At 38.5% G+C, this 17,959-nt stretch overlaps 1 protein-coding gene across 4 annotated transcripts in view; it reads right to left on the reverse strand.

Moving 5' to 3' along the window:
* ERICH1 (glutamate rich 1) overlaps positions 1-17,959 on the reverse strand; it is a 99,771-nt gene that overhangs the window by 52,991 nt on the left and 28,821 nt on the right. For all 4 annotated transcript variants that reach the window (XR_004549502.1, XR_004549501.1, XR_004549500.1 and 1 more), the window contains exon 3: positions 11,110-11,244. Coding sequence is in view for 1 of the 4 variants with exons in the window: in XM_034061127.1 (XP_033917018.1) it covers positions 11,110-11,244 (135 nt within the window). In the remaining 3 variants the exon portion in view is untranslated. The remainder of the gene's footprint in view (positions 1-11,109; positions 11,245-17,959) is intronic.

The raw sequence follows: 17,959 nt of genomic DNA on the forward strand, positions 1-17,959 counted from the left end.
CATGTAGTTCATAGCAACTGAGGATCCTTGAAAAGCACTGACATTGCCTCTAGTGCATTTTGGCTAGATTACAGCAATAAATTTGTGTATGCTGGTATTTCTGTCTTTTGCTATAGCAACATAACTTCCATTTTTTTCAGCCTTCTGGGGGGTGGGACAGACTGCTGTGGGAAAAGAAAGGGTGAATGAGGCTGATGCACTGCATGTGCAACGCAAATCGTAATTCTGGGCAATCATGATTCTACAATGAAATAAGGGACTTCTCTGCATCAGTCTAGTATACAGAAGCTCCAAATACAGTTCAAATTACTAACAAAGCACACTCCAGTCATGAACTAATTTCCACTTGCAGCAATAAAATAGGAGGAAGACAGCATGAAACTAGCAAATAATATTATTTAGCAAAAGTGTTGGGAAAGGGAGATGGATAAAGGATGATATTCAAAGCATCCTTGGCATGGGTTGCAGTTGCCTAGAGAGGTTCAAGACTTCAGAAGACTGCTACCTTGAATTTTGCAGAGTGCAATAACAAAGGATACAAGAAATTTCCCAAGAGGAGACTGAATGGAGACACACTACTGTATCAACGTGTAGCTGTAAACCTGCAAACAACCAGAAATTACAATAGCTGCTATAACAGAACAACAAAAACATGAAGTCACTGGGTAGGCTCAATTCTGACTTTCAACATGAGACCAGCAGCATTTTCTGTATCTTATACAAAACACTTACATAAAACTGTTTTAGAAAAAAAAATCCTGCAAAACCATAGTTACTACTACACCCCATACATTCTTTTTCCTGCTATCTTAACTGTCCTGGTCCATATTTCTAATCAGCCATACTGATTGTAAACGCCTTTACGTTAGAATCAAACTTTCTACTCTGTTTTTATTGTCCAGAGTATTTAATCAGCACGGCAATAGATAACAATAGAAATGCTGCATTTGAAGAGCTTTCATCTTCCCTTGCACCCTTCTTTTGTTTTTGAATGTGAGACCTGAAAATATTGCATTGGAACAAATCTTGTCAAAGAGCGACATAAGCCCTAACTGCAAGAGGATGAGCCAGGGTCACATTCTCATGCTTATTAATTCACAAATGTGTCACCTCTCAGTGGGTAATTTGGGTCTCGATATGCAGGACAGCAACATGTTGCTTTGGTTCCATACCAACATGTTCATAGGCAATAGCAGAGCACTGGAGGTTATGAATTTACATGCAATCAACCATAAAATTGATAGCTAAAATGAAAATATCATGTATTATTGATAGTGATCAGAAACCTCTCCAAGACCTACAAAACAAATCTTTTACAGGTGGTGAACTGAGATACAGAATGATGAAGGCTTTGAGCAGCTGGAGACCAAACTGTAAGATTACTGACATGCCTTTCCCCTTAATCCAGCACCCCCTTGGCCTTACCTTGCTGCTCCATGATGATGTAAGTTCAAAGGCTTAGGTCTTGATTATGTTTTTGTTATGAAATAAGGACGTGAAAGTACTCAGTGTCAGATATTCAAAGTGTTGGGTGTCTGCTCAAGTGAGGCAGTAATTTTAACAGTGCTGGCTTTTTGCAGGGATCTAAGGTGGTTCTTGGCATCGCTTTCTATTTCTTACCCTTTCTGATCCTTTGCCTACTGTCACTATGACGACGGGAAGCCTGCAACACAGCTGCAAGGAGGAAGGAAGGGGGAGCACACTCCAGATGAGAGGGGAGAAGGCACTCAGTGGGTGGGGGGCAAGAACAGAAAAATGATACTGGAAGCTAAAGTGATGCAGTCAAGAAAGAAGAGAACAGGAAGCCACAAGCACCTCTTCATTCTGTGAGGCGCATCTAGATTAAGGGATGCTCAACCAAAACATTTTCGTCACTATAATTCAAAATGAAACAAAAAGCAAGAAAAAATAATGTAACAGAGATAAAAGGCCTTAATTCCCTTTCCTCCTGCTTCACGTACCACCACCTGACCAGTGGAACCTACTTCAATCAAATTACTTTTAGATTTATGGACATGTAAACAAAACCAGATTCAGTCTGAGGCGCTGACTGGTGGAAAAGGAAGCAAAGAGAAAAGGACAAGAACCACCAAAGAAAGTGAAGGTAACAGCCAGAGTAAACATGTCTTATTAAAAATGCACTTCTTGGTGAGTTCTGACTCTGCTTAAACACACACCTGCCATCTATTTTGCATTCTTGTTACTATGTTAAAATGTAAAGACAAACCGGGATTAGAAGTATGTTGTTTTCTGCACTACAGTAAAGCATAGGAATGAAATCTCATTTCAAAGGTACATTTCTGTTACTCAAGTATTCACGGCTTTCTCAGAAGCATGCAGCAAGTTAATTAATACTTATAGCATCTAGAAGTGTACTTGTTTAGTTATAGAAATACAAATCAAAGATCTTTAATAAAGCATTACTATACAGCTATGGATGGCTAAAGTAAAGCATTACCAATGTATCATATTAATAAACACTTTATTTTTTCCTTAATACATTTTCAGTATTTACAGCCTTCTCTAACATCACACATAAATTTGGACTAAAAATCTGGGGCAGAATTCTTTGCCATTCCATTTCCACAGACATTTTCTACAAGTGTTTTGGGTTTTGTGGTGGTTTCTTTACTTTTCTTTTTCCTTTTTTTTTTTTTAGTGGAGTGCCTACCAACGTCATAATGTTAGAACACGAGAACCACTGAAGCCTTCAGCAACGTTAAACAACTCCCAGGCCATACCATGAAGCATGAGTTCTGTAATAGTCCCATATGCTTGTGGATATATCGGCATTTAGGAGAAGTAAATAGTTACAGAAAGTGTCAGTTGGAAATGACTGGTTTCTACAATGTATGTAAACCTAAACTAGCGATTCATATTTACTGTTGAAATTGATAGCCCAATCCTGTGTTTAAAAACCCTCAGAGGGCAGCAGTGAATTTCACAGTCACCTTCAGGAGGTTCAGACTTGTTTGTTGTGAAATCAAGAGAGGTGATTACTGGATTCTAGCTGGCTGCTTGACAGATCACTGAAATTGCTTTTAGCACTGCTGCAGGATACAGTAGTCTGCAGATATTTTCTGTAAGTGACTGCTCAAGCTACACCTACCTCAAATGTTTATAGTTTGTATCAGATGCAGTACACTAAAGAAAGGCTTCCAAAAAAGAAGTCAGCTAGCTTTTGCAGCATGGTACATCAGCAAGCATTTCCTTTTAAGCTTACATTTCATTCCTTGGTGTCATTTGCAAAAGGAAACCTTCTCCAGTTCAGACAGAACAAGATTTTACAATTTTCCGGAGCAATATTTAATTATAAGTTGATTTGATCAGGTCTTTCTCACCCTTGCCGTTTGATTCCAATGATGTAAGTCAAGTGATAACAGTTGCTGTAAATGGGGGCACTAGTGGGTCTATATTTTTTTAAATCAAGCCTGAGATAACAAATGATTAAATACTGTATCTGAACTCTGAAAATAAAAATGCTTATTTAATCTTGCTCAATTTCAGAAAGAAACCTGCGGTGGTTTTATCTCTTAGGAATGCCACTGCATCTATTAATAAGTACAAGGTCTGCAGAAAGGGTGTTCAAGGAGAGAACATCTCAAGTACAGAATTCTTTACCAGCATCTCTACTTGTAGTGGCATCTTTTGCTATGACTGGTTCCCAAATGTCAAGTACACTTAAGCAGAAAAACGAACTGGCTGTTGAGGAGAAAGTTGCTTAGCCTCACAGACATCTCCCCTTCCAAGTTATCGATTAATCTATAAACACCAGCAACATTATGGAAAGGCTTATATTAACAGCCTTAACAGAGGTGTCATTGTTGCCACAGCTTGCTTTCTGAGGATGACATACACAAGAGAATGCCTGAAGTTTTGGGAGCTCAGGAAAACCTGCCATTCACAAACTGGCAGTGAATTTGTGAATTCCTACAAGGACAAACCTGAATTACAGAAAGCTATAATATGTATTTTTATCATGCACAAAGATACTGCTTTTATAATAGTGACATCCAAACTGGCAAAGAATTAAAACCAGAACATCCCAAATTAACTAGATGAATTAATTAATACAAATAAAAAAGACTTAGCCTAACCTTTAGAAATACAAAATAGCCAAAACCCCATATAATTGCTGCTTCTTCCTTGCTGAATTATTGAAAACTGCTTGTAAAAGTGGTAACTCCTTTAAAGATAAGTTTTCAACCTGCAAGGCCAATTACTAGAAAAGGAAAGACATATGACAACAAGTCTGAGGAAAGGAGGAGAGCAAAGCAAACATTACAGTAATAGTTTCAAAAGAAGTTGAATGTTGGACAGGAAGTTTTTTTTTTTTAGCAAGTTGTAAGAAAAATCTGGACATCTGCAGCTCACATTAACTTCTTGATGCTATCATTTGAAATATGATCTGGTGCATCTGTGTTGCAAAGCACTATTATAATAAGTTAAGAGCTGTACTTCAGCATCTCATTACTTTGAGATGATTATTTAACACCTTTCATTATTCAGGCATACTTAATGAAGTCTTAAATTATATGTGATTTTTATCTTTTATTTTTTTCCAGTGGAATAAAACTGGACCAAAAAAACTTTATTGCTTTTTTTTTTTTGTAAATGCAGAATTCTTATCCGAAAATTGACACAGTTCCCTTAATTTGTCTGTTTTTTTCAACACATGGTCCTTCTTGAAACCAAATACTACATGCAGTACTGGAGTTTATATTATTAAAAGAATGCTTTGAAAAGGGATATACATAAAAGAGCTACAAAAGTGACTTGAGGATTGAAGTAAATATCTTCGAGCAATACACAAGTGAATCTGCTTATCTAGTCAGAAAAAATGATGGTGACTTGATTACTGTGTTGCTTTGTGGGAAGAAAATACTGCTTAACAAAGGCTCTTACCTCAAATGGAGGAAGGCAGAAAAAAAGGAATTTTTAAACTATTACCCTCCACCCCCCAAAAACCCCCAAAAAACAACCAAACAACCCCCAAACCAAAAGCACCATAGGGAGGCAAATTAACTACTAGAACAAATTACCAGAAAGTATCAGAGCCTCTGTGACATCTTTGAAATGTGCATGGTAGTGGGAGGTGTCCCAGCTCAGAGCAGGGAGGTTGGAACTAGATCATCTTAAAGGTTGCAAACCATTCTATGTTTCTTTCTCCATTTCAAACACAAACTGCTGAGCTTCATATGGGGCAAGACCTCTCTAGAAGTACAGAAGAATAAATTATATGGTCTGATGATCCCTCTGGTTTGAAGGCTACAAAAAGATAAATAATGCTTGAGTTATATAACTGGTGCTACTTACCAGCCGAAAAGGTTTACTGCCAGCCTTAGCTGCTTAAAACATACTGTTCCCCTGGTGTGGTGAGTATATCAATTCTGTAATGCAGCACATTCTCAATCACTTGCCAAGAATGTAAGGAGTCAACACGATTCATACTAGCATCTCCTTAACAACAAACACAGGCTTAAGCATTGTCTTCCTAAAATGGCTGCCTTAAAACTTTGTTGAATCAAGGCACTGCAGAGCAAGGTAAGAGACTACCTGATTATGCCTTAACCAAATTTATCTTTAGCTGATCAGGAAGTCCAAACATTTTTGCCAGCAGAACCAAACCCCAGAAACGCAGTAGTTTTTACGAGGTCTGCTGAGGACCAATCCCCAGTGTCACAATTCTTCACTAACATGGCTAATAATTTCCTGGGATGCATCTCATTTGAATAACTCTATTTACTTGTATGTAAATGAGAGAAATCTCTAAATTCAAACCCTCACCTTGAACCTCCTGCTGCAGTAATAGTGATTCTTTTCAGTATTGTCTTGACAGAAACAAATAAAAGTAACAGCCCACAGGCCAGCTACAGTGACAACTGACTCATATGCATCTATCATGTACAACTGCACTGCCTCAAGCGAACAAGCAAATTTAACTAGGTGAGGAACTGTCCCACAGAAGCACCGCCTTCCACAGTATTTCATGCTTGCCAGCTGCCAAAAGGTAGGAAACAAACGGGTTGCTTGCTTTTACTTCTCTAACTTGACATCTTCCCAGCACGGGAATGGGGCATCCAGGCTGGACTCTTACATGTACCTAAAACTCTCATAATGTATCCATTAGCACGCAGGAGAAAGCCAGTTAGGTCTTGCTCCTTGTCTATATAAAGGGTTTAACCAAAACTGGGTGGGTTATCATCAAGATAGTAACAACATGATATTATCAGATGAATACTGTACTGAGGTTCAAACATATGAAGGAAGAAGTGAGAGTTGACAAGTACAAAAAGACTGGGTTATGAAATTAAAAATTAAAAAAAACAGCCTAAGAACACTTTTTTCTTTAATTCCCTTTATCTATTCTTCAGGTGCCCTCAGCTACTACATATTTCTAAACTCCTGTGTGCATATAGTCTTTTTATTTTCCATAGTCTTTGGGTCAGCAATTTGCTCTGTCATGTATCTAAACCCAACAAATACTACTTTGTGACTACATAAAAATATTAATTTAATATTAAAGCATTGAGAGAGAAATTATAATTTAGCACACTGTTTTGTGCACAAATAAAACAATTTTATATGTTATATTCTATGATCATAGTTTAAAGTATCCAAGAAGAAATATTGCTGAAGGAAAAAAACACGAAACAGTTTATCTTTTAGAAGGAATATGGTTACAATTTTAGCTTTCATATTTTAATGCAAGATACAGTATTTTCTATTGTTTGCTTATATTAAAATAAGAAACAAGAACTCTACAATCTAAATTCATTTGCTTACACTGAAACTCCAAAACAAAACTAAGCTACAGCTTCCTAGTAAGTTAAGGAACATGTAATGTTTCTTGGATTATCCTTTCATATAGAGTGCCTTTTTAAAGATGATGGTGTATCTCTAAGTGACTTCTGAAGAAATATTTCTCAATAAATAGATAATAAAAATAAATTCATTTTGATCTCTGATTTAAGAGCTTTAGGCTATGGGGATATTGAGTTCATGACCAGAATTTGACAGATGATAACTTCCCTGTACCTTGAACATTATACATTTTTAATGCCCTTGTCAAAAGTATAAAGTCTATTGCTAAAAGGAAATTATCAATGCATTAACAGGTACCAAAGTCAATATGAAAATCATTTGAAACCCAAAAGAAATTAACTGCATTATTTCTTCCCTCGACTGTTTAACTCCTGTTACCCAATTCAATCGACAGAAGGCTGACATGATCACACCATCTTAATGACTCGATTCCTCCAAAACAGGCAAGGGAGCTTTAAATAATTAGAAACTTAAGTCTAATTTATTATTTTACGAATGTTGGATAAATTTAATTTTTATTATTTTCTTGAAAGACAAGGCAATCTTAAGATTTTTCTCATTACTATAGGATCATCAATCACCTGCTTATGCGAAGAAAACAAACCTCAAAAAGCAGCTTTATTCCAGCCACCTTTGGGAAATTTATGAGAATTACACAAGGAAGCCAAGACCCTTCACAAGACTTGAAGCCCCAGTGCCATTAGTCATTTACGCATGTGTTGCAAAGGGGCTGCATAATGTTGACAGCATAATTGGTCACAATTTATTTGATGCAACAGAAAAAAAGTATTTAAAAGTACTTGAAAAATTATTTGAAGTGCTAAAAACAACATGCAGAGACAGATGGAGAAAGACACACTGAACTGAAATGTTCAGAGACCAGCTTTGCCTTTTTTTTTTTTTCTCCTGTTCAGAAGATGGTCTGGGCAAAATTAATTGCATCCTGACAGTATCAACTGTAATGTATCAATTAATTTAAAGAAAAATAATAATGGAGAAGCCCAGACATATTTTAGAGCTGACAAGAAATTATTTTAAGTTATAATTTTAATTAACTTCAACTTCTAAATAACTCAAAAAACAGCTGATGTTTAAATTCATAGTCTAGTGACAGAATATTTAATTCTTCCTCAGATTACTTTTATAAAATGAACTATCAGCAATGGCACATCTATTCTTCTTGATAATCTTGTCATACTAATTCAGATAGACATGGATTTTCTTTTCCTGATTTACTGAAAAGGCTTAACAAATCCCACTGATACATAAAAAAATTACACCAGAAAAATGTTAATCCCAAAATGTGATCAGATTATTTTTATTAGACAGGTCTGATAACAACGAAATTATTTTCTGAATCAGGTTTTCATTTTTCTGAATTTCCTCAGAATTCATTTGCCCTATTTCTAGGTCCAAAGACAAGAAAAGGCTAACAAGGCAGCCTTTTACTACCTGTATATACAACACGCTCCATTTTTACGAAACACAACAGAAGACAGCCTCTTAACCTTCAAAATATGTCATGTAGACAGCAGTAGGAGTAAAACAATGCAGCACTAGATCTGCATTTCTGCCTTATGGAGCTGCTTCTTTGGGAACACCTGTGGCACTTCTAAATGAAGCAGAATACATAGAATGTTCATGCATACAGACATGCAGACTTCCTCTTTTTTCTTCACTGTCAAAAGCTCCCATTGGGTTTTTTTTTTTTTTTATCCTTTCAAAAAAAGATCTAAGGGATATACAGCTAAATCTAGGTGACACGCAAACTAAGCAATCCACAGTGTGGTTGCTTGAACTATTCCTTTAGTGTTTTATGAGCACTGCCTGAAATCACAGCCTTTGTCCTGCAATAGATTTTATGTATTTGAGACATAAACACAAGTAAACTTAACCATGTCCCTCAGCCTTGCAGGATTAGCACAGATCTTCAATTCTTTAATCCATTTTTAAGCAGAATAAATAATAAAGGCCTTAAGCTGCAGCAAGAACAATCTAGCATTAAAGGGTAGTGAAACACTAGAGCAAATGGAAAAGGGCATGTAAGAAAAATCTCCATATGTGGGTTTTTTTAGGATCAAATTAGGAAAAATACCTGGCAAAAATGACATTTACAGTCAAACCCACCTTGTAAAGAAAACAAATTAAAAACCTCCAGAGATCACTTAGAACTTAATTTTTCTGGATTCCGTGATATATTGTAAAGTCAAGTAACAAAACAAACAAACACAAGTCTCCCAAAATTCTAGATGCATTTGTTAACTGTTAAAGTGGCTGAAGTTCAAAACCTATTCTTCCTGAATACTGAGACTAGGATCAGCTAAGAGAGATCACCATCCAACAGTCAATATTGTCACCAAGCAACACCAGAGCAGTACTTACTGCTATCATAAGTTAAGTTCGTTTTGAAATGCTAGAGGAAAATATTAAATCTACAAAATGAGCAAGTCACGTCACTGTTCAATAATCTATCCATTGTAAACCCAAATATTTATATGACCTTAAAAAGGGACAATATAACACAATCCTGAATTCTATTCTATTTTTCTGCTACGCAACAACATCTAATATGCACCACATATGGATTTATTCACAGATTTTCAACAGCAGCTGTGTAAACTTCTCACAGAACTTCTGGACTGATACCTTAATAAGGATATAACTCCTTTGCAGCAGTGTTCAGAGGCTTGTGTTCTAATGCTTTATTTAGAAGTCACTTAAGTCCCCCCTGTACAAAAGTGAATGTTACAGGTCTATTTAACTACAAAGCATTATGAGACTTCATTTAGTTTTATTAGCATAATACAGAAGAAGGAGAGTATCCCTCTAATATCTGAAAGGAGATCATATCAAAGAATAAACAGAGATTATATGGCATGGAAAGAAAAGGTGCTTCATTATCAGAATAAGCAGCTGGAACTGATTTCTGTGCTGGGAAACAGAAACCCAACGAACTGTCCAAAGAGAACTATGTAATTCAAAAAATTTATAGACAGTATTGAAACAGGCTCTGGATTCTGAATACGAATCCTATCTAATATAAAGAGAAAAGTACAACCTGGAAGCTGTGCTTTAGAACAGCTTCCTATCCATAATCCCAACAGTATCAAGACCCACTATTATGTTGTTCTGATGAAGTTACTTCTCACCCATTCTAAAAACCATCTTTAAACCATTTCACATCAAGAAAGAACATTTTTGATATGCCATCAGCCATGCTGTGCTTTGTTTCAGTCTCTTAGGCTACTTTGATAGTTCCGCATGTACTCAGGTTCGGAATGGAGCTCAGAATAGAGTGCAGACCCAATTTCCAAGCCAGTAATTCGCCCTTGTGGGTACTGCTTTCAAATGCAAGGAGCATTTGCCTTTCTGTACCTGCAGGTTGTATCTCTGATTTTCCTTATAGTTAGGCAGTCTCCAGGCCGAAGCAGATATAGTAGTTCAATAAACACTATGTATCAAGCATTTTACTTCATCAAGCCCACCTGGATATTTTGTTGGCTGTAGACTGCCCTTAGCAGCAAATGACAGTGATTTTTGACAAACATACATCCACAGCAGCATCACAATTGGAGAAACTAAATTGTCTTATCTAAACTTAGGACTTCCTTCTAAGACAGACAGAATCCATTTAATTCTAGCAACATCATTCAGAAAGCCATGTTTTTAATTGATGCCAACTTAGAGTCCACTTCTTTACAGATCCTGCACTGCTTCTCTTGTATCTTTTGACAACACTAAACACTGGTTCTGAAGTTACCTGGTCACAGTTTCTCATCAGAAAGCTTGTCAATGCTAAAGGACTGGAACCTCCACTCATCAACTCCAGTCACGCAAATGCCTGACCTAATTTGAGAGGTAAATTTGGAAGGTTGTTGTTAAGACTTTGCCCAATTCCTCAGAACATCAGAAGTAAGGCTAATTAGAATAACTTTATCTAACATTCACTCTTAAAAGTAATAAGGCTGTAGGCAGGCATAATATGGATATACATGGGGCACTTCAGTTGGAGGAGTTGAAGACTTTGTCCTCAGTTAAACTTTATGTAGCTTCAGTAAGCTGAGTGACTGTATGGCTATAATCAAGTGAGGAATCTGGTCTTCAGACTCTAACAATGGAAACCAACCCATAGGGATGTACATCCTCATTTTGCTTATGTTGCAAAAGAGTGACACCCACTGGCAGCAACAGTTTAAATTGTTGCAATTTGGGTCTACTTGATAAGAGTTGTTAAGAAGCTTCACTTGAGAAAAATTCATCATAGTAACAACCATACACACTTACCTGTTGAGTCAGCACTACTCTCTGGGGTTTCAGAAGCTGAAATTCTAGCGGCATCTGGAATATCTGCAACGTAACCCTCCGGAGGAAGACTCACTGTGTACATTCTCTTTGGAGGCACAATTGTAGTGCCACTACCTACAAAACAGAAAACACAAAGTGTCTGGCTATTGATTTCAGTATAGATTTTTTCAAACGTTTTCCCAACTACAGCAATGATAATATGTTGTCTCAAAAATCCTTACAGATAAAAAGAGAAAGTCAGATTTAGAACACTGAAATTATCCTATGCCAAACAAAACTGCACCAAAATCCATACCAGCTACAGTTAAATGCTACACAGATTAGTTCTTCCCATCAGAAACATTTTTTCTCCTTGTGTCACACAACTTCTCTATTCCAGAAGAAACTTCCATTTACAGTGATATTTTAAGAGACATTCTACACATTTTTCCCCATTCAGCATGAGCAAACACTGCTTCTTTACAAATTGTTTCATAAAAGATGGATGTGGAAATTCAAGCCGATTATAAAGCCATAGAAGAAATAGAACAAGAATCACAGAACTGTGGTTTGTCCATTTGCAGACCTTTTAAGCATAGCCTATGCTTGCTTCCCCTTGGCTGTCCAAGCATCTCTTCATCCTTTCTCTGTTTCTTTCTGTGTCTGTATGTGTGAGAGGGATGTGGAAGTGTGTCAAGCACCAGCTATCCAACTACTCCACTGTATAGGAAATCATCTGTGTTGATGGCAGTAGACTGTTTTTGTGGGACTTCTTTCCCCTCTAAAAGGTATTTAAAAATGCATTCAAGTGTGGCAGCATAAACTTTTCCATTGCTCACCAGATGAGAACTAACTCTGTTGGAATAACAGATGCACCTCTGCTCCAGTTACACGAAACCAGTCCAAGTAGCAAACTGTTTTTTTTTTTCTCAGCAGTGTAGCTCAACCACAGGGAAACAAAAAGCTTCCCAGAAGGCCAGGATGTAAGGGTGCCTTCAGATCCTGCAAGATAATTTCAGACAGTTCAGTGTGGTGGTTTATTTTGTTGTTGGTTGGTTTTGCTCCATAAGCCAACACAAACACAAAACTAGCCTTCCCTTCACAGGGGCCATCTGCTCCTTTAAAACACATAGTCAGAACTGTTAAGACAGTATCTTTGGCAGGTGGACACAAATTAACTTCCTTACACCACAAGCTTGCTTGAAGATCCCAGATTATCTGACTCTATTACCAAGCTACTATGATCAAACTAATAACTAAACATTTAAAATGAAGTTGTGTCTGATAGAAATTTCTTGTTAGGCATCTGTTTCTGAGGTGTAATTTAACTATACACATTGCATGCAAATACATAATTTAACTATACACTGACATTTCTCAGAGAGCACACTTCAAAAAGTTCAGTATGACTGATCATTTTAGCTATCCATGATGAAGTACATTTCAGAACATTCAAGGTACTTTTGAAAAGCTACATCACAGCTGTTTTTATCATCAGGATGTAATTATTTTGTTTTGAGAATACATTAGGAAGTTCCTGCTTTTTCTTGGACAAGCCAGAAAATTTCAAACTGATATTGATGATGCTTATTTTAAAAGATAATAAAGGAAAAGAAATAAATAATACAGAAAGCTGAAGAGCAATTACATTATTTGGAAAAAGATCCACTAAAAATTAATGTGGCATAATTCTTCAACAGATCCTTTCTATGAAGATGATGCCAAGTCACTGAACTGGCAGTACTTGCATTGATTTCCACCCCCCTGTCCCAGTTCATTAATGATGAAGTGCTAATTGGCAACAGTTTTAAATTACAAGAATGTAAAAATACTTCTTCAGTTACTTCCTTCTGAACAATTTTAAATTTTCCATTTTTCCCCTAATTTGAATTTAGTTTTTTGTAAAACAAAGTTTGCCATGAGAATTTTAAACTCAATTTGCAACAGTCCTGCCTGATTCAAACCCTTTAATCTTAAAAGAAGTAGATATATTGGGATAACAGCTTCCCAGGACAAAACAGTTATACACGACAGAATTTGGGGAAATATCTGTAACATCTCATCTTACAAAGAACAGTAACAACTTTTACTGTGTAAATGAATGATGAATCAAAGCAATTTCAAGTTTAAACAGGAGTCCCCCAAAGCCATACTTGTTCACCCCATATGTATCTATAAGTAGTCTGAAAACCATAAATCAATCATTAGTCTTCGCTAATCCTGTGCAAGTATGTAAAACCAAACTGCTATCATACCATTAAAAAATATGCACACAACTGTATAATCTCAGTGTACCAAATCTCCCAATCTCGAACTATTAGATCTAGACTTTATTGCCTGGAGCTATAGTCTCCCTGGGCTTAGATTGCTTGGGTATAAAATCATAGCCATTGCTGCAAAGCAAATGGTTAAGCTTATAAAAATGTGACATAAAAAGTTTTTCTTTGACTAATGAAAGTAATCAGATACTGGAGATATTCAAGAATACTTTCATTTCCAATAGTTAAAAAAGTAATGAATCCCATTTTTGAAGTTTTATTTTATGGAAGAAAAAAACATCTAAAGGTTATTTACAAAACTATAAAAACAACAAGCATTACTCTTAAAAGCAAACTAAGAATATAGAATAAATATTTTAAATTGTCTCCTATACACGTTCTTCTCTACAATATTCCCCACACTAAGAGTTCCTTTGCATGTAAATCAACCTTGTGCACAGAGTAAAGAAATCTATCTAAACTATACTGTTACCAAGGTTGCACCTGAGAGTATGTCCGTAAATGGCCTAGCTATGTTATACCTTGCTATCCCACTGCAATCAAGTATTGAGCCTTTCAAGAAGGAGCTGAGGGTAAAGCTTCCAGCCATGTAAGACTGCAAACTGCCCAGTCTGTCATTATGTCAGGCAGATGCAGGATATTTTATCTTCAGGCAAATTTTCAGCATCCTTAAACTTTCCTCTACCTGCAGCTCAGTGGTGGTTGTTGTGGTTTAAGCTCAGCTGGTAAACCAGAACCACACAGCCTCTCTCTTACTTCCCCACTTCCTCCCCATGCTCCCAGAGGGATGCGGAGGAAAATCAAAAGAATGTAACTCCCATGGGTTGAGATAAGAACAGTTCAGTAACTAAGGTGTAACACAAACCACTGCTGCTACCACCAACAATAATAATGATACGGGAAATAACAAGGGAAGAGAATACAACCGCTCACCACTTGCTGACCGATACCCAGCCCAACCCCCGCAGTGATCTAACCATCCCAGGTAGCTGCCCCCAGTTTATATACCAGGCATGACATGCTGTGGTACTGAATACCTCTTCAGCTAGTTTGGGTCAGGTGTCCTGTCTCTACTTTCTCCTGGCTTCCCCTCCTCCCTAGCAGGGCATGAGAATCAGAAAGTCCTTAGTCAGATTAAACATTACTGAGCAGCAACTACAAACGTTGCTGTTATCAGTGCTGTTCCCAGGCCGAAAGTCTGCACCAGCTACTAAGAGAGAGGAAAATGACAGCTACTACTGAACCCAAGACAGTGGTAGATTACACTAGCATGGTTTTCAGATCTCAGACACACCTCAAATGCAGAGCTGGCCAGACATGTTCATATAATCTTGGTCCTTTGCTTGCTGGTAAGCCTGATTAAACCCTGGGCAGAGACTGAATTGCTTCCAAGTTTCTAAGGTGGGTTGACTCTGGCTAGCAGCCAAACTCCCCCTACCCAGAATGAGGGTGAGGTACAGAAAACATGGGAAGAACAGGAATGAGAGAGCTCATGTGTCAAAGACAGGGAGATCTTTTACCAGCTACTCCTGTACGCAAAACAGACTCAACCTGGGAAAATGGATTTAATTTACTGCCAATTATTCAAAATATCTATTTAGTGACTCGGCCACTAGGAAACAGAAGCATACATTAAAAATGCAAACATTAAAACACTTCAGGAAAACACGTTTTCTCTCCAGCTCATGTTCACTCCCAACTTCTCTCCTCCCAGCTATCACCTCAGGTTACACCGAGTCCCTGCAGTGAGGCAGCGCAAGGTGGCCTTGGAAGCTATTTACAGTATGTATGTAACAGCTTCTCTTTGCTGACTCTTCCTTTCTACTCTTCCCCAGTGCCAGCAGGGGTTCTCTGTGGGCTGCAGTCCTTCATGAACATTTGATCAACCGCAGAGCACCTCCTTTGCCTCTGCCTCCGTTCCTGCTACTACTTGTCAGTCCTTCTTCATAGAATCATAGAATAGGTAGGATTGGAAAGGACCTCAAGATCATCTAGTTCCAACCCCCCTGCCATGGGCAGGGACACCTCACACTAAACCATATCACCCAAGGCTTCATCCAACCTGGTCCTGAACACTGCCAGGGATGGAGCATTCACAACCTCTCTGGGCAACCCATTCCAGTGCCTCACCACCCTCACAGTAAAGAATTTCTTCCTTATATCCAGTCTAAACCTCTGCTGTTTAAGTTTTAACCTGTTACCCCTTGTCCTATCACTACAGTCCCTAAGGAATAGTCCCTCCCCAGCATCCCTATAGGCCCTCTTGAGATACTGGAAGGCTGCTATGAGGTCTCCACACAGCCTTCTCTTCTCCAGGCTGAACAGCCCCAACTTTCTCAGCCTGTCTTCATACAGGAGGTGCTCCAGTCCCCTGATCATCCTCGTGGCCCTCCTCTGGACTTGTTCTAACAGTTCCATGTCCTTTCTATGTTGAGGACACCAGAACTGCACACAATACTGCAAGTGAGGTCTCATGAGAGCAGAGTAGAGGGGCAGGATCACCTCCTTTGACCTGCTGGTCACACTCCTTTTGATGCAGCCCAGGATACGTTTGGCTTTCTGGGCTGTGAGTGCACACTGCTGGCGCATGTTCATTTTCTCATTGACTAACACCCCCAAGTCCTTCTCTGCAGGACTACCATGAATTTCCTTTTTGCCCAACCTGTAGCTGTGCCTGGGATTGCTCCCACCCAGGTGTAGGACCTTGCACTTGTCATGGTTAAACTTCATGAGGTTGGCATTAGCCCACCTCACAAGTGTGTCAAGGTCCCTCTGAATGGCATTCCTTCCCTCTAGCGTATCAACAGAACCACACAGCTTGTTGTCATTGGCAAACTTGCTGAGGGCACACTCAATCCCACTGTCCATGTCACCGACAAAGATATTAAACAAGACCGGTCCCAACACCGATCCCTGAGGGACACCACTCGTTACTGATCTCCAGCCGGACATTGAACCGTTGACCACAACTCTTTGAGTGCGACCATCCAGCCAGTTCTTTATCCACCAAGTGGTCCACCTATCAAATTGATGTCTCTCCAATTTAGAGACAAGGATGTTGTGTGGGACAGTGTCAAACGCTTTGCACAAGTCCAGGTAGATGACGTCAACTGCTCCACCCCTGTCCATCACTTTTGCAGCCCCGTCATAGAAGGCCACCAAATTCCCTTGGCATGTTCTCTCCTTTCTCACACACGTTTTCACAGAGGCACCATCACCTCTGCTGCAGGGTTGGGCTCAGATATGCCCTGCGGTGGGTGAGTTGGATTCAGGTGGAACTGGCTGTGTCTGGCACAGGGCAGCCCCAGTGTACGCTCTCAGTAGAGCTTTGCAATAGTATACATTGATCTTGTCTTTCCCATGAAGCACTTCTCTGCAACTCAAACCCTTGGTAACCCACTGCTGTGCTCCAACAGGGCAGGACTCCCGGAGCAAATATATCACTCAAGTCCAGAACTCCACTAGAACATCTTGCCACTTCCCCCAAACGACCATGAAGTCAGCCCAGTCTGACCACAACTGCAATCTTTCCCACAAAATTATCCCCTGGGAACATCCAGCTATCATTTCTCCACGTGGAAGAGTTCACTCTGCAAAAGAGGTCTTTACAGAAAAGTGAAAGAAGAGAGGGTTTAATACTAGATCCAAGGTTTGATGATTTCAGTGACACACTTTCTACAAAAGCCATTATTCCTAGTAGGCACTTACTGTGTGGTGTTGCAGAAGATATAGCATGGACAAAAGTAAGGCTCTAAAAAGGTCTGTTATCTCCTTTAAGAACTTTGTATTAAAGTATATTTTTACTTATTATGTAAGCTAGAACATTACCACCTTCTAGCTATTCCTCATTTTTATTACATTTTATTACTGAGGCTGCAACCTGAAAACCATGACAATCCCCAGTGCACACTTACAACCCTTCTTTATTCTCTACACAATATAGATTCAGTATTACTTTCTCTCTCATTGACTTGCAAGACAAGCGTCTTTATAGACAATGCACATGCAAATCACAGGCAAGAGTTCTGTCTCCTCCAAAAAACCTTCATAAATATAAGTGCAGCTAAGGTGATATCAGTGACTAATAGCAGAACATACACACATTGAGGGTCCTCCTGACCTGTGGTACTGAAAAACAGGTACTTTTCCATTTGATCAATGTGAAGGCACTAATAGTCCTTCATCACTATGAATGCTGTAACAAATCTGTTAATCCCAAACACACTCTGTTGCCCAGTGTATATACATTTTGTTCTGATGATACCCAAGTTCTTGAACATCAAGCTATAGTTAGTCTGTCATGGTAGGTACATCAGAATAACTTAAGGAACACGAGCTGTTATATGGTGTGCAATCATCTTCTGCTCACAGGTTGACATTTACAGGATTGTTTCCCAGTCTCAAATCAACACACACAGTAGAGTGCTTTCCAAAAAGGCAGAACCTTTTAGCTCAAGTAGTCTTCTGTGAAATCAGAGTACAATCCTTTTCCTTGGTGTGCTGCCTAATTCCTGCTGCTTGACCTTAGTCTTCAGCAGGATTCTCTCCCTCAGTACTAGGTACGTCACATT

Source organism: Melopsittacus undulatus, chromosome 3 (genome assembly GCF_012275295.1).
Source record: "Melopsittacus undulatus isolate bMelUnd1 chromosome 3, bMelUnd1.mat.Z, whole genome shotgun sequence".
NCBI classification, from domain to species: Eukaryota; Metazoa; Chordata; class Aves; order Psittaciformes; family Psittaculidae; genus Melopsittacus; species Melopsittacus undulatus.